Genomic DNA, 24,313 nt, shown 5'->3' on the forward strand with positions numbered 1-24,313 from the left:
TGGATGAAACTTTCAGCGTTTGTTTGTCTATACATGAGATGAACTCATGTCAAATATGAGCCCTCTACGACAAAGGGAAGTGGGGTAAAACGGGCTTTGAAGTTTATCCTGTTATCAATACGTCAAATGCTGTATCAAGAAGGCAAAAACCTGTTTTACCCCTAATTTAACAAACTGTTGAAAAATATTTTAATTTATTCTAAATGGCATTATTTCCAATCAAATGTACAACTCCAATACTTCGAACTAACGTGAAATTTTCCGAGGATTCCAAAAATGACTAAATTGAGACCTAAAATTTCCGCAATGGAAGCCTACAGGGCAAAAACTAACGATGTAAAATGTTTGTTATAGAAAAATCGAAAAACTATGAGAAAAACTGCGATTGGCCAAAAATTTAGTTCCATAGGTTTATAGTCCATGAAATTCCCTAACTTTTGACCTTTAGGAGTATGGGTGTTGGAGGCTGTTGCAAAAAGATATTAAGGTTTAAAAAAAAATCAATTTTTAACAGTAATTTGCAAAAGCTATGAGAAAGAGTCAAACCTATCCTGGATGTCTATGGCATATTTTAAAGTTCTTCAAAAGACCTTTCGAATGCATCAAAGAGAATTGAAATTGATGAAGTTTTACGGAAATGCGTGCAATTTTAAGATTTTTATATGTTTTTTGGACCACAAACTTCAAAGCTCGTTTTACCCCACTTCCCTTTGTCGTAGAAGACTCATATTTAGCATGAGTTCATCTCATGTATAGACAAACAAACGCTGAAAGTTTCATCCATATCGGAGCACCTCGATACGATCTCTAGAACAAACCGAGCAATAATTACAAATACTGCCTCTTAACCTTAACCGATTTGGTTCAAAATTGGCACAGATTCTTATTTTTGCCTAAGGACTCGAATCAGAGGGTATCCCTGATGTCGATTTTTTTTATTGTCACCCTACTGTACAGTCATATAAATAGAGGAATTTTTCATTTAGCTGCTTCTTAAAATCTATGTATAAACTTTATTCAATAAATTTTATATTGTATCTTCATGTGTCAAGTCATTCAACTTAAAATTAACTCTATCAGTTGACCATAAACTTTACTCGAAAAATCAAAAGTTTTACCCTTCATCAGCACATATACAATGGCTGTTCGTTTGTGCTTGTGCTCAATGTGCACATTTTTAAATATAAAACTAGCCTTTCCCGACAAACTTCGTTCTGCCTTTTTTTCGTTTGTTGGCGTTTTTTAGCTTTTTTGCTTATTCAGCCTCCTGTGATCAAAATTTGATTTTACGTAACTTTCTCCATACAATTTGCCGATGCTCCGGAATCGGTTCCAGAGTGGCCAAAGTGTCAATTAGTTATCATATAAACTTTCCTTGGGCTTAAACAAACCCAACGCAACAAAGAGCACCTCGATCCGACGCTCCGTATTGAACTGATTCGCGTTCGAACAAAACCGTCGAAATTTTTTATGTATATAGTTATATAGATAGACTAGAAACATAATCAAATGACAAATGCATAATGGCCGCAGCAATGCCACCCTAAGAAAGAGCGGGACGCCACAAAGTTTACCTTATCGTCTGCAGGAGTTTTCCTCCTATATGCTCCAGGAATTAACCGTCGCACTTGATGTAACCCGCCTCTGGTGCCTGATGGGACACTCAGTTGGGAAAAAGTTTGTTCCGTCCTTGAATGCGGTTGTGACGCCACTACCTTTAAATGACCCAAGAAAATCCGGGAAGTTGGCTTTGGGGGGTTTGTTTCGTTTTGTTATTGTTGTCCTTTTTTCTACTGAGGAGGGGGAGGTTTCAACGATGATCCGCGATATCGTCGTCACTGGAATTAAGGAGCATAATTCAACCCACTCAGTTACTTTGTAAGCGGAAGATCATGGGTTCGATTCCCATCTGCTCCAACCTTCCATCGGATGGAAAGTAAAACATCGGTCCCGGCCTTGGTTGTTGTTAGGCCGTTAAGTCATTCCAGGTGTAGGAGTCGTCTCCATGCCATAAGTACAAACAACACACCAAACCAAGCCTGTTCCGGTGGAATCGCTGGCGGCGGTTGGACTCGCAATCCAAAGGTCGTCAGTTCGAACCTTGGGTGGAAGGTTCCTTGGAGTTGAAAGAGGATTGGATGCTCTCTCCATTCAAGCCTTCGGACTCCAAGGTTCGAGCAGAAACTTGCAATAGAGACCACAAAAGTCCTGGGGGTCGTTAATGTGGATTGTTTGATTTTTGAATTCAACCCACTCAGAATTGCACATTAACACTCAAAAACAGTTCTATCCCTATCTGTGAGATTGATTACCGTAATCTGGGGTGAATCGGGACTACAGTCTGAATAGGGACAGCAGTTTTTAGAGCACTTAAAGCTTTTAAATTTGGAAATGGATGTACACATCTTGTTGGCCAGAGTCTGTTCTAACCAAAACCAACCAGAAAAATCAAAATATTGTGCTCTAACATGGTTAAAACTGCTGTCCCAATTCGCCCCATGTGTCCCGATTGACCCCAGTTTAGCACCGGGTTTCCTGGATGTGGACCACCCTAATGATTACTCTACCCGAAATTATTTTTAACCAATAAATAGTGTTGTAAAAACTTTACCTTAAATCAAAAGAAACCATCAAGAGGTCGATGCCGGTGTGCTCTTTTGTACTAAGCATGCTGGGAATCTCATATAGATAAAACAAGAGAGCACACTGGTATCGAGATTGACTCAAGAAGTAGAATCATGTATTTTTATTAATTTTTTTTTACATTATTTTGATTTGATTTTATATTTGATTACAACAACAAAAAGATAGGATCATCATTTTAAAAATGGCTCTGTTTTGCTTTCACCAAGTGCAATCTTTCAGTGACCATGTCCACAAAAAGTCGATTGGTTCTCTTCGTTATACTGTGTATAGAATTTATAACCTCAACAATAGCGTGGTTCACGTTTCTATGAAAAAGACAAAAGTTGTTATTTTGTCTTGCATCAACCGGAATTTCGTTCTTTTATGTCCCCAGAAGCACTCCTGAAAATACAGATACTTTTAGATGGTGGCCCACACAGTAAAGCCCCTTCAAAAGCCACCATCTAAAAGTATCTGTATCTTTAAAGGGTCACTTCCTAGCATGTTGGTATGTTCTACAAAGTTGTTCCCCAGTTCAAAACCTATCTCCTACTATAAGAATCAAGTCATTTCATCGATTTATAAAAAAAAATCCTAATACAATGTAAAAAAAGATAGTTTCCCATGGAAAATAAATCAAAATCCCATATAAATTTCAAATTAAAACTGGAGCTCCTAGACCTTACCAAATGGGCTCAAATTTTCAGAAGTGCTTCTGGGGACATAAAAGAACGAAATTCCGGTTGATGCAAGACAAAATAACAACTTTTGTCTTTTTCATAGAAACGTGAACCACGCTACTCAACAAGCTGCTCGGATGATTCCGATCATCAGCAATCCGTAGCCAATTACACCGTCTCGTTGGTTAAGTACCTGGCGTCGCACCAAGCTGGCACCTTCGAGTGCTGGTTGTATCATGCCTGCAGTGATTTGCCTGGTGTCAGCCTGCTTTTGCGGCAAATTTACCTGGGTTTGGATGGAGAGCTGAGTCCAAAACTTGCCACCGACAGTCGGTTCGAATGAATACAATTGATACTTAAGTGTTTCAAAAAATGTCGCTTCCTTCGTTGGTTATCGTCCACGTAGAGTACACGAGTGTCAATATTTTGGTGTGGCTTAACATTGGTCTGCCTTTCCTATCCTAAATTATTTTTTGTCCCGCCCGTGTGGATCAATCGGACCGCGCACTGGCTCACAATCCAGAGGTTGCTGGTTCGAATCCCGCGGCGGGCGCTCTAAAAATTCTTTGTGTAAATATGGGTATCCGGCGCCATCGCTCCGTGCCGTACTCAAACACTCAGGAGCCCAGGGCGGCGAAGTCCTTGTAGTTAAAAAGGAAGACACTAGTGGTTGGTACTAACAATAGTGGCCGACAGCTATAAAGTCAACTTCGTTTTTTTTTAACATTGGTCTGTTGGTAGGCTCGTTGACGAGCCAGTAGCGCTTTCTTTTTCTAATAGATGCTCGGATTTATAAATCATTTGAAAGTTTTTTTTATGGTAATTTTTTGATGCTTCAAGCTGTACAACGTTGCGTTTGTGATCATCGACGTGCCTATGATAATCGTCCCTCATTTTGTTAAACAACGTATCTTCTCGACTAAAATGTTTTGGGCACCAGAATGGATGTTTCAAAACCAGTCCCGGTCTCTTGACGGAAAACCACTTATGTACAGTACGCCGAAGCTGTATGTAGCTCTGGACAAAATCGAGCCTACATTTCAATTCCTATTCCTCATGAGAATGTTTTTCTCGCACCCAGTGGAAGAGCGTTAAACATTGCGGAGTTGTTTCTACGACTCTTTCAATTCGAGTTGTGGACTCTGTTTGTCATCGGAATGATAACAATTAAAGTATTGGACTTGGTAGTGCCCAACTCTTTCAAAAACGACCCTTTATTCTTGCCAATCTTTGGGTTCGAACAATTCGATTTGAACCAAGCTAGTCGAAAGGAAAAGCTACACAGCTAAAAAAGTAGTAATCCAGCTGCGTGTAAAAGGCCTGGGTCTAAAATTATTATTGCATTATTTTATGCAATTTTATGTAATTTTACACCCTGAAATATGTAGCCCATCAGTATGGGAAACCAACTTGACCGAAATGTCAAGCTCATATATGCGGTTCCTTTCAGATTTTCATCGGTCTGATGGCCGTGTGGGCTAAGGCGCCAGTCCTTACTGTTGGTGCTGGGTTTGAATCCCGTCGGTTGCAACTTTTTTTTTTTCTTTTTGCAAAAATTGTACATGAAGTGTGTAATATTAAGTGTTTATTTTGACGAAGGTGATGTGCATGCTTATTAGCCTGTCCCATTTTTGAGGTCATGTCGAGGAATTTCAGGTGCTCACTTCTTAAATGATAGATTATGATGTTATGAACAATGTTTTCTTAGACAAGAAAAAATAATAAAATCCTTTCTCGCACCCCCATGTCGATTTACTGAAAAATGTCACTTTTTTGAACAAATTTTCTAAAATCGCTTGAAATCAGTACAAAAACTGATTCGATCTGGTGAGTATCATCTTCAAACGATAGGTTTTTGTACATAGATTAAGATGCACTATCAACATGGACCAAAATCTAAGTTGTTGGACTCTCCCAGGCGGATTTATGTCGAAAAAATCGCATTTTTTCGAAACTTTTTTCAGAAATGCTCATTTAATTTAGGGTAGCCTATTTTTCCCAGTAAAACCAATACATGCAGCTTGTAGGAAATTTCATGGCGAACATTTTTCCCTCTGAGAACATGCAATTTCGACACTCCAGAGCCGAGATATTTGAGTTTTAGTGAGGAAAAAAGTGCCAATTTTCAAAATTTCTCAGAATTCAGAAGCAAGGCCTACTAATTACACGATGTTGCAAGCATGTGTCGCAAAGGTCAGGGTATGCTTTCTTATAGTAATTTTGGCCGCTGAATCCGAATCTGAAATCAAATTTCGTGTAAACAGTGATGTTTTGTAGCTACACCCTTTTGGAATGTTATTTGCGTGTTTAAATCGCTGCCATTCAAATTGCTTGCAAGTTCGGTCATACTTTTTTCGGTTTTCGTAAATACCACTTTGATTGCTATTTTACTCACAGAACTCTTTATGTGTAATGTTTTTTACGTTCTGATTATGTTTTAACAATGTGTTTAGCAATTCGGAAATCGCATATTTTTATTTGGCGGGGGCTTAAGCTAATATGGATTTATAAAAAAAGAATACCAGAGAAAATTTTAGGAAAAGTGGCTGCATTTGGATAAATTTGTTTGGAAAATTGCATTAAAATAAGTTCTAGAAGACATTTTCGAACATTTGTCATAAAAAAATATATGTAACAACCATCAAAAATGCTTCAGAATTTTTAGTTTTTTCTATTTATTAATCAATCTTTAATTCTAGTAAGGGACCATTCATAAACCATGTGGACCCTTTGATAGGGGGGAGGCGATGGAGGGGTTCAGCGATTTTCCACTCTCCATATCAAAAAGATTTGTTTTGTATGGAAATTGGGGGGGAGGGGGTCAGCGATTTAAAAAAAAAGTGTCCACGTGGTTTATGGATAGTCCCTAAGCCCCCACCAAATAACAATATGCGATTTTTCAAATTGCTTAAGATAATCAAAACGTAAAAAACATTTAACAGATCTGTAAGTAAAATATCAATCAAAGTGAAACGAAAACCGAGAAAAGTATGACCGAACTTGCAAGCAATTTGAATGGCAGCGATTTAATCACGCAAATAACATTCCAAAAGGGTGTAGCTACAAAACATCACTGTTTACACGAAATATGATTTTTATTATTTAAGAAGTGAGCACCTGAAAATCCTCGACATGACCTCAAAATGGGACAGGCTAATGCTTATGCATGCGATTTTACCATCGGATTTGTTGCTGTGTAGTAATGCTTTCGTTGATCGTTCTGTTTTTCTTCATATCCAACGCGTACGAAACGAAGATCATTTCATTGATGAGCAGCAAACCGCGAGTCCATTTGGTGAACACACTCCAGAATATTCTTGATTCCGGCACTAGGGTCAAATCCGAACGCATCTTGGCATCAACTATACCAATGTTCCAGAACCAGTACGATTTCTCATTCGGTGTTGAGGATCAACTCGATGGGACCAGTGTGTACCTGATATCCGGAGACGTTGGTTTAATTGTGGTACAGCGTACGATTAACTGGGACTATGAAAGCAATCAGCCTCGCTACAATATCGTCAGCTGTGTGCTATCTTGTGACATAGACCATTTGGTACTTTTCGAGAAAAACGATTTTTAAAGTTTGAGGTTGAATATTTTCACAACAATACATGATAAACTATTTTTGAATACAGCGATCTGTTCGTATACTATCGATGAACAAACGCTCCAAGTATGGACTAATTTAGTGAAACCTACTAAAAGTTACAGTATAAAATGTAACTAAAAATCTGAAAAGCACGTGTCACAAGTGTGTTTTGAAAGTAAAAATGTACTACGTGTCACAAGTGTGCACAGAATTCCCATACAAAATTAAATAAGCTCAAATCAATAGTTAAGTTAAGTTAAACAATAGTTTTTGAAATTTTTATGATAAGATTACCTTGAAACAACGGTAAGCAATCAAAATGTTTAGAAAACGAGGAATTTTTTTTCGCTTTTTCGAAGTTTTCCACGATTTTTTAATGAGTAATAATAAAAATTCTCTTAAATTATCTAAAATATTTTAAAAAATATTAAAATAAGCTCAATCCAAAAAAAATGAGTCATATTCATAGTAGTGCAATTAAATAAAATATCAGAAAATGATGAAAATCAAGGAAAACCAAAGATTTTCCCATGGCAAACACAAAATCCATGATGGAAAATTAAATCATTCAAGACACAAACCTTTTTCAGATTTATAGCACGTTCTGTAATTCACCGTGTCACAAGAGTGCACTTCAAATAAATGAAGAACATGTACTACGTGTCACAAAAGAGTTTCAAAGGGATTATGGTCGTTGTCACAAGAGTACCACCAATATGTTGATGGGTTTGTATGGTCGTTGTCACAAGTGTGCAACAAATATTACAATGGTAGTTTGTATGGTCGTTGTCACAAGTGTGCAACAAATATTACAATGGTAGTTTGTATGGTCGTTGTCACAAGTGTGCCACGAATATTTTGGTAGGAGTTTGTATGGTCGTTGTCACAAGTGTGCCACGAATATTTTGGTAGGAGTTTGTATGGTCGTTGTCACAAGTGTGCCACGAATATTTTGGTAGGAGTTTGTATGGTCGTTGTCACAAGTGTGCCACGAATATTTTGGTAGAAGTTTGTATGGTCGTTGTCACAAGTGTGCCACGAATATTTTGGTAGGAGTTTGTATGGTCGTTGTCACAAGTGTGCCACGAATATTTTGGTAGGAGTTTGTATGGTCGTTGTCACAAGTGTGCCACGAATATTTCGATGGAAGTTTGTATGGTCGTTGTCACAAGTGTGCAACAAATATTTTGATAGGAGTTTGTATGGTCGTTGTCACAAGTGTGCCACGAATATTTCGATGGAAGTTTGTATGGTCGTTGTCACAAGTGTGCAACAAATATTTTGATAGGAGTTTGTATGGTCGTTGTCACAAGTGTGCTACGAATATTTTGATAGGAGTTTGTATGGTCGTTGTCACAAGTGTGCAACAAATATTTTGGTAGGAGTTTGTATGGTCGTTGTCACAAGTGTGCCACGAATATTTCGATGGAAGTTTGTATGGTCGTTGTCACAAGTGTGCAACAAATATTTCAATGGTAGTTTGTATGGTCGTTGTCACAAGTGTGCCACGAATATTTTGGTAGGAGTTTGTATGGTCGTTGTCACAAGTGTGCAACAAATATTTTGATAGGAGTTTTTATGGTCGTTGTCACAAGTGTGCTACGAATATTTTGATAGGAGTTTGCATGGTCGTTGTCACAAGTGTGCAACAAATATTTTGATAGGAGTTTGTATGGTCGTTGTCACAAGTGTGCTACGAATATTTTGATAGGAGTTTGCATGGTCGTTGTCACAAGTGTGCAACCAATATTTTGATAGGAGTTTGTATGGTCGTTGTCACAAGTGTGCTACGAATATTTTGATAGGAGTTTGCATGGTCGTTGTCACAAGTGTGCAACAAATATTTTGATAGGAGTTTGTATGGTCGTTGTCACAAGTGTGCCACGAATATTTTGGTAGGAGTTTGTATGGTCGTTGTCACAAGTGTGCCACGAATATTTCGATGGAAGTTTGTATGGTCGTTGTCACAAGTGTGCCACAAATATTTTGATAGGAGTTTGTATGGTCGTTGTCACAAGTGTGCCACGAATATTTTGGTAGGAGTTTGTATGGTCGTTGTCACAAGTGTGCCACCAATATAACATTCATTACACCGTAACATTCGTTACACCGTAGTATGGTCACACCGTAACATTGTTACACCGCAATATTCGTTACACCGCAGTATGGTTACACCATAACATAGTAACACCGTAATATGATTACACCGTAACATTGTTACACCGCAACATTCGTTATTTCGTAGTATGATGACACCGTACATTTGTTACACCACAACATTCGTTACACCGTTACATTCGTTACACCGTTACATTCGTTACACCGTAACATTGTTACACCGTAACATTGTAACAACGTAACATTGTTACACCGCAACATTCGTTACACCGTAACATTTCTTCACACCGTAGTTTGATTACTCTATAAAATTGTTACACCACAACATTGGTTACACCGTTAAATTCGTTACACCGTTACATTCGTTACACCGCTACACCACATCATTCGTTACACCGTAACATTCGTTACACCGTAACATTCGTTACACCGTAACATTCGTTACACCGTAACATTCGTTACACCGTAGTATGGTCACACCGTAACATTGTTACACCGCAATATTCGTTACACCGTAACAAAGTTACACCGTAATATGATTACACCGTAACAAAGTTACACCGTTATATTATTACACCGTTACAGTGTTACACCGTAATAGTCTTATACCGTAACATTATTACGGTGTAACGAATGCCACGGTGTAATGAATGCTACGAAGCAACGAATGTTGCGGTGTAACAATGTTACGGTGTAACCAAACTAAGGTGTAACGAATGTTACGGTGAAACGATTGTTAAGCAGTAACGAATGTTACGTTAAAACGAATTTTGTGGTGTAACGAATGTTGCGGTGTAACAATATTACGGTGTAACGAATGTAACTGTGTAACGAATGTAACGGTGTAACGAATGTTGTGGTGTTACAATGTTACGGTGTAATAATATTACGGTGTAACTTTGTTACGGTGTAACCATATTACGGTGTAACTTTGTTACGGTGTAATCATATTACGGTATAACAATGTTACGGTGTGACCATACTACGGTGTAACGAATGTTACGGTGTAACGAATGATGCGGTGTAACGGTGTAACGAATGTAACGGTGTTACGAATGTAACGGTGTAACGAATGTAACGGTGTAACCAATGTTGTGGTGTAACAATTTTATAGTGTAATCAAACTACGGTGTGAAGAAATGTTACGGTGTAACAATGTTACGTTGTTACAATGTTACGTTGTTACAATGTTACGGTGTAACAATGTTACGGTGTAACAATGTTACGGTGTAACAATGTTACGGTGTAACAATGTTACGGTGTAACGAATGTAACGGTGTAACGAATGTTGTGGTGTAACAAGTGTACGGTGTAATCATACTACGAAATAACGAATGTTGCGGTGTAACAATGTTACGGTGTAATCATATTACGGTGTTACTATGTTACGGTGTAACCATACTGCGGTGTAACGAATATTGCGGTGTAACAATGTTACGGTGTAATGAATGTTATATTGGTGGCACACTTGTGACAACGACCATACAAATCTCCATCAAAATATTGGTGGCACACTTGTGACAACCGCCATACAAATCTCCATCAAAATATTGGTGGCACACTTGTGACAACGACCATACAAACTCCTACCAAAATATCCATTGCACACTTGTGACAACGACCATACAAACTCCTATCAAAATATTTGTTGCACACTTGTGACAACGACCATACAAACTCCTACCAAAATATCCATTGCACACTTGTGACAATGACCATACAAACTCCTATCAAAATATTTGTTGCACACTTGTGACAACGACCATACAAACTTCCATCGAAATTTTCGTGGCACACTTGTGACAACGACCATACAAACTCCTACCAAAATATTCGTGGCACACTTGTGACAACGACCATACAAACTCCTATCAAAATATTTGTTGCACACTTGTGACAACGACCATGCAAACTCCTATCAAAATATCTGTTGCACACTTGTGACAACGACCATACAAACTCCTACCAAAATATTCGTGGCACACTTGTGACAACGACCATACAAACTACCATTGAAATATTTGTTGCACACTTGTGACAACGACCATACAAACTCCTACCAAAATATTTGTTGCACACTTGTGACAACGACCATACAAACTCCTACCAAAATATCCATTGCACACTTGTGACAATGACCATACAAACTCCTATCAAAATATTTGTTGCACACTTGTGACAACGACCATACAAACTTCCATCGAAATTTTCGTGGCACACTTGTGACAACGACCATACAAACTCCTACCAAAATATTCGTGGCACACTTGTGACAACGACCATACAAACTACCATTGTAATATTTGTTGCACACTTGTGACAACGACCATACTAACTCCTACCAAAATATTCGTGGCACACTTGTGACAACGACCATACAAACTCCTATCAAAATATTTGTTGCACACTTGTGACAACGACCATACAAACTCCTACCCAAATATTCGTGGCACACTTGTGACAACGACCATACAAACTCCTACCAAAATATTTGTTGCACACTTGTGACAACGACCATATAAACTTCCATCGAAATATTTGTTGCACACTTGTGACAACGACCATACAAACTACCATTGAAATATTTGTTGCACACTTGTGACAACGACCATACAAACTCCTACCAAAATATGTGTTGCACACTTGTGACAACGACCATACAAACTCCTACCAAAATATCCATTGCACACTTGTGACAACGACCATACAAACTCCTACCAAAATATTCGTGGCACACTTGTGACAACGACCATACAAACTTCCATCGAAATATTCGTGGCACACTTGTGACAACGACCATACAAACTCCTACCAAAATATTCGTGGCACACTTGTGACAACGACCATACAAACTCCTATCAAAATATTTGTTGCACACTTGTGACAACGACCATACAAACCCATCAACATATTGGTGGTACTCTTGTGACAACGACCATAATCTCTTTGAAACTCTCTTGTGACACGTAGTACATGTTCTTCATTTTTTTTGAAGTGCACTCTTGTGACAAGGTTACAGGCCCGTAGCCAGGGGGGGGGCTACCGGGCTGCAGCCCCCCCCGAAATTTTTCCAATTTTTTTTAAATTGTACTACCTTAAAAAATCTCGAATCAATGATTGTGTGTTCTCTTCCCAGAAATAATTTGTAAGATAGAGAATCAAGAATTGATTGATCAAACTAAGTAATTTGCCTGTCCATTGCCGGGCTCAGTTTTTGTAGATTATGGATCCAATATTTAAAAATTGAGCTGCAGATTTTAACATTGTTCCATTCAGTAACATCTCATTTATCTTGTACTTTTAGCATTACATTGGTTAGGATGGTCCAAATCTGGGCTTACTTGGGGCTATCCCCTGAAATCAAAGATTTACGCATCACTAGCCTAAGGTCCAAAATTTGAGCTTTTTCTGACCACTGACCACCAAGTTTGGGCAAAATCGTCAAATTGTATGGAGAAAAGCAACTGTTTCAGTTTTTGACCAATGGAAGGCGCGAAAACTATCCAGTTCTTACCAATTTTTAGAACTAATATCTTCTTTAAATTTGGAAAAACTTTCCCGAAGACACCTTATTTTTTTGGGTTTTTTTGCTAAAAAGTACCTTCGAAAATAGCAATTTCCGAGCGGACTGCTCTAAGGGGCTACATAGAAATAATTACCGTCATCTGGGGCGATTCGGGACTACAGTCTGAATAGGGACAGCAAAAATCCTTAGATCTTGTTGTCTTATTTTTGATTGTAAAGCTTAAGTATGACCCCTGAAGAACCATAAAATAATTTAGAATTTTTGGATTCAATGTGACGGCCGAAATGGAGGTCAAGAAATATTTCTGGTGTTTTTTTTAAAGGTCCAATACACCAAATTTCCAGTGTTTGCTTTTTGGGTGCTTTTGAAACCGTCAGGGGTATTAAAAAACACCCAAAAAGCAAAAACTGAAAATTTGGTGTATTGGACCTTTAAAAAAACACCAGATTTGTTCATATTTAACTAAAATGTGGTTGCAGATGCCGAATTTGATGTTAAAAACAAGCAAATAAAACATGCCGACTTCATTTGTTCCTGATTCGATTATCCGAAGTCCTTCGAACTTCGGATAATCGAAACTTTGGATAATCGAGGCTTCGGCTAGTCGAATTTGGACTGTAAAATTAATAGCCCTCCTTTATTTGCATTAAAACCTTTAAACTGTTAACAAATGTTTTTTTTCTACATTTTTCAAAATTTATCATAATTTCTCAAAAATAATTAGATTTTGTTTTCAAAAACGAAAGCATTGAATATGAAAAACATTTGAGTGAATTTCGACTATTATCAGAAATACAATTCTAATTTTATCGTTTTGGTTTTAAGAATATGGTTAGTAACATATCTGAGACCTCAGAGAAAAATGTTTGAGAAATATCTGTGTGTATTTTTTTATTACTTTTTCGTAAACCTTTTTTCCGAAACCACTCGTCCAAAATGGTTTCTTTTGGTCACATTTTTTAGTTTCCACCGTGGCCAATCTCCAATTTTTATTAAATATATCAAAAATCGGAATATCAACTAAGTGAATCCTTATTATCAACTAATTTTTAACATTGTGCATGAGCTTGCGATTTTTAAAGGAAGAAATAAAATGATAATAATATTCAAAACGTTGAAAAAATTTAAGCTTGGATTCAAAAACTCTGAAATTAAATTAGAGCAATTCCAGCCCAAAACAGGAATTTTTTAGGTACTTTTTTCTCGACCCTCTCCGATTTCAATGAAACTTTGTAGACATGTTATCCTACGCTTATATAAGCCATTTTTGTGTATATGGAGCCAGTTACACTCGATAATGACATTTGAGAAGGGCGTAAGTGTTTTAAATATTTTTGTATTTCGTAATTTAAATATTGCTGTATCTCGAAGCCGTTGCATCGTATCAAAAAGTGGTCAAAGACAAACTTGTAGGAAATTTGACGAGCTTTCCGGAAAAAATACACTGGAAGAAAAAAACACGCCACTTTTATGAGATTTTTTGATTTTTAAGTTTAAAAGTCAAATTTGAAGGTGAGCCCACGATTTTTTTTCGTTCAAAATTTTTGTGAAAATAGCCTAAGATGTTACAAAAAGACTCACGAAAAATGCAGGATGGAGCAACTCACCTAAAAAAATACAAAAATCATTTACTGAAACTGTTTTTTTGAAAAGTGCTCTAAACGTCAAAATTTTCAAAAGCCGATAGTGGGAATCGATTCCCCAGACAATTTTACATAAAAGTCTCCATATTGACCATTGTCCTAAGTCCGATCCTTGTGAAGTTATAAGCTAATTACATTGCTCATAACTGAAAACATAATATTTTTTCAGTGTAGTATAGTAACCCTGGTAGTAAATTAGCTTATATCTGTAAGCCCATACATCCAATTGAAATGTGGCCAAGGACAAACTTATGGGAAATTGGACGAGCTTTCCGTTAAAAATATTTTCGAGACTGAAAAATCTAGTCTGTCATATAGAAATTGCCAAAAACCATCAAAAAACCTAGTTTTTCAACATTTTTATTTTTGAAACCGCTGTAACTTCACAAGGATTGGACTTAGGACAGTTGTCAACATGGAGACTTTTATGTAAAATTGTCTGGAGAATCGATTCCCGTGTTCGGATTTTGAAAATTTTGACGTTTAGAGCACTTTTCAAAAAAACAGTTTCAGTAAATGATTTTTGTATTTTTTTAGGTGAGTTGCTCCATCCTGTATTTTTTGTGAGTTTTTTTGTAACATCTAAGGCTATTTTCGCAAAAAATTTGAACGAAAAAAAAAATCGTGGGCTCACCTTCAAATTTGACTTTTAAACTTAAAAATCCAAAAATCTCATGAAAGTGGCGTGTTTTTTTCTTTCAGTGTATTTTTTTCGGAAAGCCCTTCAAATTTCCAACAAGTTTGCCTTTGACCACTTTTTGATACGATGCAACGGCTTCGAGATGCAGCAATATTTAAATTACGAAATACAAAAATATTTAAAACACTTACGCCCTTCTCAAATGTCATTATCGAGTGTAACTGGCTCCATATACACAAAAATGGCTTATATAAGCGTAGGATAACATGTCTACAAAGTTTCATTGAAATCGGAGAGGGTCGGGTACAATCGATTCCCTATTTGACATGGAATTGCTCATTAATTAAACATCATTTTCAAATTGTATAATTTCTGATCAATAATTCATTTTGAACTATTTAATTTCTATTTTTTGGATTTTTCGGATTAGAATTTGCATTTTGAAAATTTAAAAATTTCTTTATTATTTTTTTTTATTTTTTATTTCGGAATATCAATTGTAAATAATTTCCAAAGTTTATGTTGCCACATTTTTAAAATGGACCAAAAAACAGAGCGCAAATACAATATTTTTAAAATAAATAGCTTCACAATTTTAATGAAAATGACTTATTTCGATTAAGTCTTTTTAGGACTAGCGACCAGGTCGGTTCGGAAAACAAATATGAAATGTTTTTCCTGCTTTGATAATCATATACGACATGTTTGGGCTCGTTTAAAAATATTTATAATGTTTGTAACATGTCGCGGAACCGTGGAAAGTTTTTTTTCACGAAAAAAGCATTTCGCCATCAGCTAGATATTTTGAAAACTAATGATGCAAAACAACTGTACTGATTTAAAGTGTGTTTTGAAACACTTTTAAAATAATAAAACCATAGCTTATAGTTTTGATTTTTAACCCTCTCGGCTTTGGTCAGAGTTTAGTGACATAAACTTCAGAATAATATTCGCAACGGCTAATTAAAGATTTAAAAATTTTACACTTTCAAATTACTAAATTTTCATAATTTTTGATTTCAAATTTTTTGGTAAAAGACAAAAATAATCTATATATATAAAAAATTTCGACGATTTTGTTCGAACGCGAATCAGTTCAATACGGAACGTCGGATCGAGGTGCTTTTTGCTGCGTTGGGTTCGTATAAGTCCAAGGAAGGTTTATACGCTAACAAATTGACACTTTGGCCACTCTGGAACCGATTCCGGAAAATCTGCAGATTGTATGGGAAAAGTTACGTAAAATAAAATTTTGATCACAGGAGGCTGAAGAAGCCAGCAAGCAAGAAACGTCAACAAACGAAAAAAAGGGCAGGACGAAGTTTGCCGGGTAAGGCTTGTATAAACATAAAAAATTTAAGATAACAATTCAACAGAATAATATCAAAAAATCTGAAATTCCAAAAATTAAAAAATCGAAAACTAAAAACATAATAAAATAATTAATACTTAAGAAATCCTAAACTAAAAAAAATATCATTTTAAAATTAAGTTATTCAAAATCCAATAAATTATGTTTTTTCAATCTTTATTTTTGGATGCTTTAAATATTTTTATGTTTAAATTCTAGTATTCTTAAATTTATTTATTTTTACCAGAAAATTAAGTGATTATTGTAATGGCTTTTCCCTTATTTCAGCATTTTAAGATTCAGCGTTTTGACAGTCAGCTTCATGAGGCAATTCTTCAATATTATTTAAGCGAATACATTATTTTCAAACTATATTTTCAGTCGCATTCAAATAAACAAATCAAAATCTCATCAACACATATTGCACCCGAAGAAATATCAAACGACGCTTTTTGTTTCTGTTCCTTTTCAGCTGCGTACCGCTTAAGAGAAGTCTTTTCGTAAACCTTTTCTTGACCGTTTCTTGAGATTTTTTTAATGGAGTTTTAAGAGTCTCCGTACTACAGGACATTTTTTAAAAATTTCGTTTGAATGTAAAATATAGTTCTTGTAGCAAAATTCAGACTAAGATTTGATTTATAGGAAAAATCTAATTGATTTAAGAATTCTTACATAAAGTATTTTTTACTTTTAAAACAAAAATTTAAGATAATAATTACACATGATAATTTCAAAAAAATCTAAGATTCCAAAAATGAAAAAAAAAATCAAAAACTTAAAAAATTATAAAATAATTACAACTAAAAAAATCCTTAAATTATAAAAAAAAAACATTTTTTATCATTTTTAAATAAAGATATTCAAAAAATAATTTTCAATCATTTCAATAAATTATGTTTTAATAATCTTAATTTTTTGATGCTTCGAATAATGGTATGTTTGAATTCTAGTGCAGACTAAGATTAGATTTACAGGATAAAACTAATCGATTTATGAATTCTTACATAAAGTTTTCTTTATTTTTAATTTAGCAAGGTTTCGTAAATATAAAATTTCTAAACCATAAAATGTGCAGGATTTTATTCCCAGAGTCAAGATATTGCTTGAACAAACATCGATTTTAATAAATGGTTACAATCCTAAATTATTCAACATGATTAGATCCCAGAAACACAAAAAAAAAAAGGATTTCATTTGTGTGTTTTTGTTTTAGAAGCACCACAGCCAATTTACATTATTTTTCCCCTTTACCTTGAAAAATCATATTGGTTATCAAAACTTATTTTAAAAATTAATATAGTTTTGACAGTTATTTCAAAATAAATAAATACGTGAATTGAAGATTTAAATTGGTTAATCGTGTTACAATTTACAATTTTTATCGTACATTTTATTTTATTTCAAGAAGATGTGTCTCAGGAACTAATAGATCAATCTCCAATGGTTCTGAGCCTTTACACGATAAGAACAATACAAGTTTTGCTTGATGTTGCTGTTATATTATTTTCATTGAAATACTTGTTAAACAGTTTGTACACTATTTTCAATAAATTGGATAATGTTAATTTTTGTGTTTTAACGAAATATGCATATTATCGATAAAAAATGAATGATTTCTATGAATTCATAGACTTTTAAATATTTTGACTCTGGATATCTTTAATAATGTCTTTTTGATACTCTTTGGTTTTAATTTAACGGTTTATTCGATCAGAAAATTTTATTTTTAATTTAATATATTTTTTTAATTTCGAAGATAAGCAGCACTGCAACGATAGATTGAAATTTTATTAAAAAATTATCTTTAGAATTAAGATCTGATTAAATTTTTTTGTCATGTTTTCAAATTTTATTTTTGCTCAAATTCTGGACCAATTTTTCAGAGTACAATGAGGAATGAATTTGAAAATGGCTTTTAGTCGGAATATTAAAGTTAAACATGAATCGTTTTAATGTTTGATGCAATCGAGGAAAATTCTAACGGTGACATATGCATTTTAAAAATGGTTACATATGAATTTTTAACAACTCTTCCAGTGAATATTTTGGCGTTAAAATTTAATTTAATACATTTTATCTAAATTTTTGAACACATTAAAATTAAACACAGGCACTGATTTTTTTTTCTTCAAATCTATTTATTAACAGATATCCATTATAGGCCTATAGGGTCGTCCAATTACCATGGAGACACTTCAGAAGCTGAAATTTCAACGATTTATTTTTTTTGTATTTCATTAAAATTACAATTAAAATAAAACATTGTTTATGTTTGTTTATACAATTTTAAGAAAAACAAATATTCCAGTTATGAGTTTTATGTTATGCTAGAAAAAATGAAAAATGTCAGATAAACCATCACAATTATCACACAGCTGAAAATGAAAATCCAGACGGTTTAAAATTTAATAGGTCAAATTTACCAGTTTGTTCGTGGGTTTTTCTCTCAGTATAAAATACAGAAAACATAATACTTATGGTTAGATAAATCGATATTTCTTTAATTTTTTTTTAAATTTAGCGACGTTTATCACGAAATTGGATTACAACTAAACAATTCAAGAAAATGTAAAAAAAAACACTTTCTCTACTCCTTTAATACAAACTAGCTGTTAAAATAAAGAAAAAAAAATGACGAAGGAGTTTCTTCAATAAAGACATTGAAAACTTAATATGAAAATCTTTGAAAACTTTTTTGCATACATTACATTACAATTTTACAATTCATCTCAATAATTATACCACAAACCAAGTGATGGTATAAATGATTTGCTGATTTTTATACTCCTTGAATTTTTGCACCCAAGCCCCCCCCGAACAAAAATCCTGGCTACGGCCCTGCAAGGTTAGTTATAAATCTCGCCATAAAGTTCTAGTGACATCTGTTGGTACCATACAGTTTTATAGTTCTCTACTGCTTTTGCACGTGTCACAAGATAGCACAAAAAATTTGACTGGGAATTTGGTCTATATCACAAGTGTGCTTTGCTGTATACCGGAAACGGAAACAGATATCGAAAATCGGGTTAAAGCATCTTGTAGGGTTTGTTACGTATAACAAAACGTCATCATTAACTCATTTTCGACCAAAATGGTCTATGTCACAAGATAGCACACAGCTGACGATATCATGAAGGAAAAACTTGCAATGGTGGTTTCATTCTACCCGATACCACTCCGGAGTGCCGTTCGACCACACTTTCGTTTCGTTCTGCAGGCACTTTTCGAGTCGGGAATTCTGGCAATATGGCGTCAAAAATTCGTTGCATTAACCAATCCGAATCGGTTTTCGCTGATTAAGCCAGGAGGTGTCAATCCTAATGCAGAGATTCTGAAGTTTGCTGACTTGATTCCGGCTTGGTTCGTTGTGTTGAGTGGATTGCTGGTTAGCACGGGAGTTTTACTATTTGAAGTCGTTTATGTACGCCATTTTGGTTCAGTTGCTCATAATCTTAAGAAGGAATAAAAAAGACTGTGTAATGAAAACAAATTATAATTGAATACCTTTCCTTGCATGTAATACACTAAAACTTCAAGACATAAAAGTTTCGTTTTCTTAAAATCACTACCTTTGGTTAAAAAATTTAACAAAAATCAAACAAAAGTTACTTCCTTTGTATTTTATAACATTGAAGTTTTAAGCACTCATGTGTTAATAGTGTTAATATTTTTCATTCAAATCAGAAGTATTTGAAACAGGCCACCAGCCATTGAACTGTTTTCACTTCCTAAAACTTAACTACTTCTACAAATACGACAACGGTCCATTCTATCACAAACCCCCATAAATTAAGGCTGTAAGCTCATTAAATTTCAGTTTCAGAACCTCACCACCACTTTAGTCTTCTAACCAGTTTCCCGTCTCTATCTCTCTCACTCGTTGTATAGACGGAACCGATGGCTTTTCAATTCTCCCGCTTGCGGCATTACTTACCGGTGCCCTGTTCACAATCGGCATCGCCGTCCTGCTGGTGGTCGTCTTGGCCATACGGAGAAAACGTGACGGTCACGGGACCGGTCTGTGTGACGGCAAGGAGAAACACATGGGTAAGGTTGGGAAGTCTGGAGGGGGGATTTCAAACATTGCACAATTGAGCTAACTACCTCTTCTCGTTTTCTCGCCAGGCATGGATATCACCGTGACCACACCGCTGGAGATGGGCATGGGACAGCAGAAGTATGTGGTCGCCTATACGCTCAAGCAGGGCGTCGAGAAACAACCGGACATATTGAGCGCCCAGAAAACGCAAGGCTCCGCCAGCATACAATCGATAAAGGACATCCAGAAGATGGGCTCCCCGGTGGGCATAAGACCCGATGCACTGTGTAGTGGTCCGAACGGGGGTGGCGGTGGGATGGTTGCAAAACAAAGCACAATTTATGCCACCCAGAGTTACGACCAAAAATCGACACCTTCCAGTCGGCAAAGCACGTTGAAACGGAACGATACTTCCAACACGTACAGTTTGCTACAACAGCAACAACCGCCGCATCATCTCCAGGGAAAGCCCCCACCTGTGACGTCCGTCACTGGTTTACCGCAGTACACGACGGCCACCGGCAGTTACACGAACTGTTCCGCCGGGGGCAGTGATCTGCTGGATTATGAGAAACAGTACGGCGGTAGTGGTGGCGGAGGTTATTCAACACTCCAGTACAATCACAACCCGCCGCCACTGGTGGATCCGTACAGCTACAAGAGCTCCCCCGCGGATCCCGTCGCAGCAGACCCACTCGACTACGACAAGAATCTCGATTACAGACTGCTTAACATATCGAACGAGATTAAGAACAACTCGACCGCCAATCATATCGAATATAGGAACAATAACCACCATAGTAGTAGTAATTTACAACTCGGAAGCAGTAGCAGTAGACCGCCACAGGCCGGCTCAGGTGGCCCCAATCCGGAGTACCGGTATTCCGGCTCAGAGTACGCGTCGGATCTGATGGACTTTAGCAACGTACCGTCGCCGTCTTCCTCCACCAACATCGGGGCAACGCTGACCAAGAACCGAAACCGGCAGCACATCATCACGGACACTCTGCCAGGGCCAGAGAGCTGCGTGTAGAGTTGCCACCGTAGTAGCTTCCTCGTCGGTGTCGCCGTTGTCGTCTTCTATGTACAGTAGGATCGTCGTGATTCCGTCAACGACTGCGGTCGCGCAAAGCTTTAGCCCCCTCCCCCACATTTAACGCTCGCACGGTGACCAAAATATCATTATTCGAGATTGTAACGACTCTTTGGTTTGATTGGATCTCAAGATAATCACTTTATTAATTTATGTTACTTTAATCTCACTTCGCATAAATGTCTCAAATGCGAAAAAAGAAACTGGATTTTCTACGGATTGTGGAATAAAGAACAGCATTTTTTTAGCTTTTTTTTCGAAAGAGCATATGATTTTGAACCAAACTGTATCATAACTTAAAATGCATAAGGGACATTTATGAGAACAGAAGCAGTGCCTAGGGTTGTATGCAATAATCCACGGCATTTTCCGTACAGTTGCACTTTTTGTAGTTTTATTTAAAAATATGTGGGTAATTCTCCGCCAACCCACCCAGCAGTTGCCCCGACCCCTCTTCGATTTGCGTGAAACTTTGTCCTAAGGGGTAACTTTTGTCCCTGATCACGAATCCGAGGTCCGTTCTTGAGATCTTGTGACGGAGAGGCGGTACGACCCCTTTATTTTTTTTTAAATGCGAAAAAAAGACATGTTTTTTTAATAATTTGCAGCCTGAAACGGTGATGAGATGGAAATTTGGTGTCAAAGGGACTTTTATGTAAAATTGGACGCCCGATTTGATGGCGTACTAAAAATTCCGAAAACCGTATTTTCATCGAAAAAAATACAAAAAAAGTTTTGGAAACTTTGCTTTTTTCCGTTGCTCAACTGTAAACAATTTTGGAACATTTCATTTTAAGGGAAATTTAATGTAAAACTCAGAACGGTTATTCTTTCATTAAGAACACATTTTTTAATTTTAAAATTTCGTGTTTATGTTTATATATTAATATTTTTGTAATTGTCTGCTCTACAACTTTGTAAAACATTGTTAAACTCTAAAAATTAACCCTGCAAAGTAAGAAAAAACACGAAATTTTGAAATGAAAAATTTGGTTCTAAATGAAAAAATTACCCTTCTGAGTAATTGTAGATTCGAACAGTACATTAAATTTCCCCTAAAATTAAAAAGTACCCTTCTGGGTTAATGTAGATTACAAAAGTAAATAAAATTTCCCTTAAAATGACATGTTCCAAGAAAATTTACAGTTAAGTAACGGAAAATGGCAAGGTTTTTCAAACTTTTTCAGTGTTTTTTTTTTCGATGAAAAATACTTTTTTTTTAAATTTCGAGTAAGGCATCAAATCGGACGTTCAATTTTACATAAAAGTTCCTTTGACACCAAATTTCTATATCTTCACCTTTTCAGGCTGCAAATTATTGAAAAGCATGTATTTTTTAGCAGGTTCAAAAACGGAAGGGATCGTACCGCCTCTCCGTCAAGAAATATCATAAAACGGACAAAAGTTACCCCTTAGGACAAAGTTTCACGCAAATCGAAGAAGGGTCGGGGCAACTTTTCCCGATTTCTTGTGAGTTGGTAGAGAATTACCCATGTTCGATCCCATCACAAGTCAAATATTATAGAAATTTTCAAAAAAATAATACTTGTCAATCAAACTGTTGAATAACAATCGAATGGGCCTTTATATTCCAAACTAACGATACTTTGGACGCCGTGGCTCGTGTTGTCGTTTGCTAGTTGAATTTATCCAAACCGTGTGCGAATGTTGTTGTGTTACGTTTGTTTGAGAGTATTATAGGAAAAGAATCGTACCCACATGCGCGGGCAGCAAGGGTCCTGATTGTTCAAAATCGACCACTCCATTCGCGAGCACAAATAGCAGGCGACGCGATACTGCCCTGATGAATTCCTACTGTTTGTCACTTTCTCACCATTCGCTCCCGAACACTCTCGCTTCTACTCTCCTTCTCTCTCTGATCGGCTCAGTCTCCGAACGGCTCATGCATGCCGAACGTCACCGATCACTCTGAACTGAAAACATTTTTTCTCTGATGCGCTGCGTTTTACTCATTGATTTGGGTTGCCTAAAATCAATGTTATCAATAAAATTGTGCATTTATTTTGATTTCATAACATTATAGACACCTTTCAAAGAAACTTCCACCAAGAAAAAATCAAATTGATGGCAAACTGAGGGCGTGAAGACAAAAAGACTGCCGCGCTGGCATTTTGTGAGAATGGCTCTTCGCTGAGCATGGTAGTGTGTGAGTGTCGTCGAGCGACGGAGTAGGCAAAAATTTTCACGATGGATTTGTTCGCTGAGTGAACAGTTCGGGCCACTCGCTGGCTGCTTGCGAGTATCATTCGCTCATGAATGCTAGCGGGTTAGAATAGGCGACGACTGGATAGGCGATGAGTGAGTGGTTTCTGTTCATTGAACCGAAAATCAGGACCTTTGGCGGGCAGAATCGCACCCACATCAAAACAGTTGTTTCCCGCCCCGCCGAAAGGATATTAAACAAAGAGTTATACCGTTTTCTGTTGGTTCACTTTGAGAGGTTCAACATATCCACTAGCATCACAAACCAATACGTATCAGCCTGTTGCAGGAAATTTGAAAAACAAACTTTTTTGTTGGTGCAACACAAACCCACACACAACTGTATCAAATAATAGGAGAGTGCTTTTAGATAAAAATGTAACGTGTAATCGAAACAAAACTATTTAGAATCCCATGCAGTTCACGCTACGTCCCGTTAAAAAAAAAGATGATTACAACCAACACACAATCACGATATATTATTTGGGGAAGTTGAAATTACATCCTTAGCTAAATGTACCTCGACTGCGTAGGAGGAGCGCAATAGTTACATACATACACACACTCGATGGAAAGAGAAATAATGTCTTCCACAAATGTAAAGTAGGAAATTGAAAACAAGCTCTCGACGTAGGTGTGTAAAATGCAAGCGAAAAAAATAAATTAATTCATTTTTTTTTAATTTTTCAAACTTTAAGCCTGATTCGGTTCACTAAGTAATTTAAAAGTCATAAAACACAATGATATAGAAAATTAAACGAAGAAATATGTTCCTCAGAGATT

General features: G+C 36.3%; 1 protein-coding gene across 1 annotated transcript in view; it reads left to right on the forward strand.

The window, feature by feature from the left end:
- The window catches only part of LOC120422133 (uncharacterized), a 464,835-nt gene extending 443,226 nt beyond the window's left edge, over positions 1–21,609 (forward strand). The window contains exons 15-16 of the mRNA XM_039585507.2: positions 20,064–20,222; positions 20,301–21,609. Of these exons, the coding sequence (XP_039441441.1) occupies positions 20,064–20,222; positions 20,301–21,247 (1,106 nt within the window). The 3' untranslated portion in view covers positions 21,248–21,609. The remainder of the gene's footprint in view (positions 1–20,063; positions 20,223–20,300) is intronic.
- The last annotated feature ends 2,704 nt before the right edge of the window (positions 21,610–24,313 follow it).

The sequence above is a fragment of the Culex pipiens genome, chromosome 1, assembly GCF_016801865.2.
Source record: "Culex pipiens pallens isolate TS chromosome 1, TS_CPP_V2, whole genome shotgun sequence".
Lineage (NCBI taxonomy): Eukaryota > Metazoa > Arthropoda > Insecta > Diptera > Culicidae > Culex > Culex pipiens.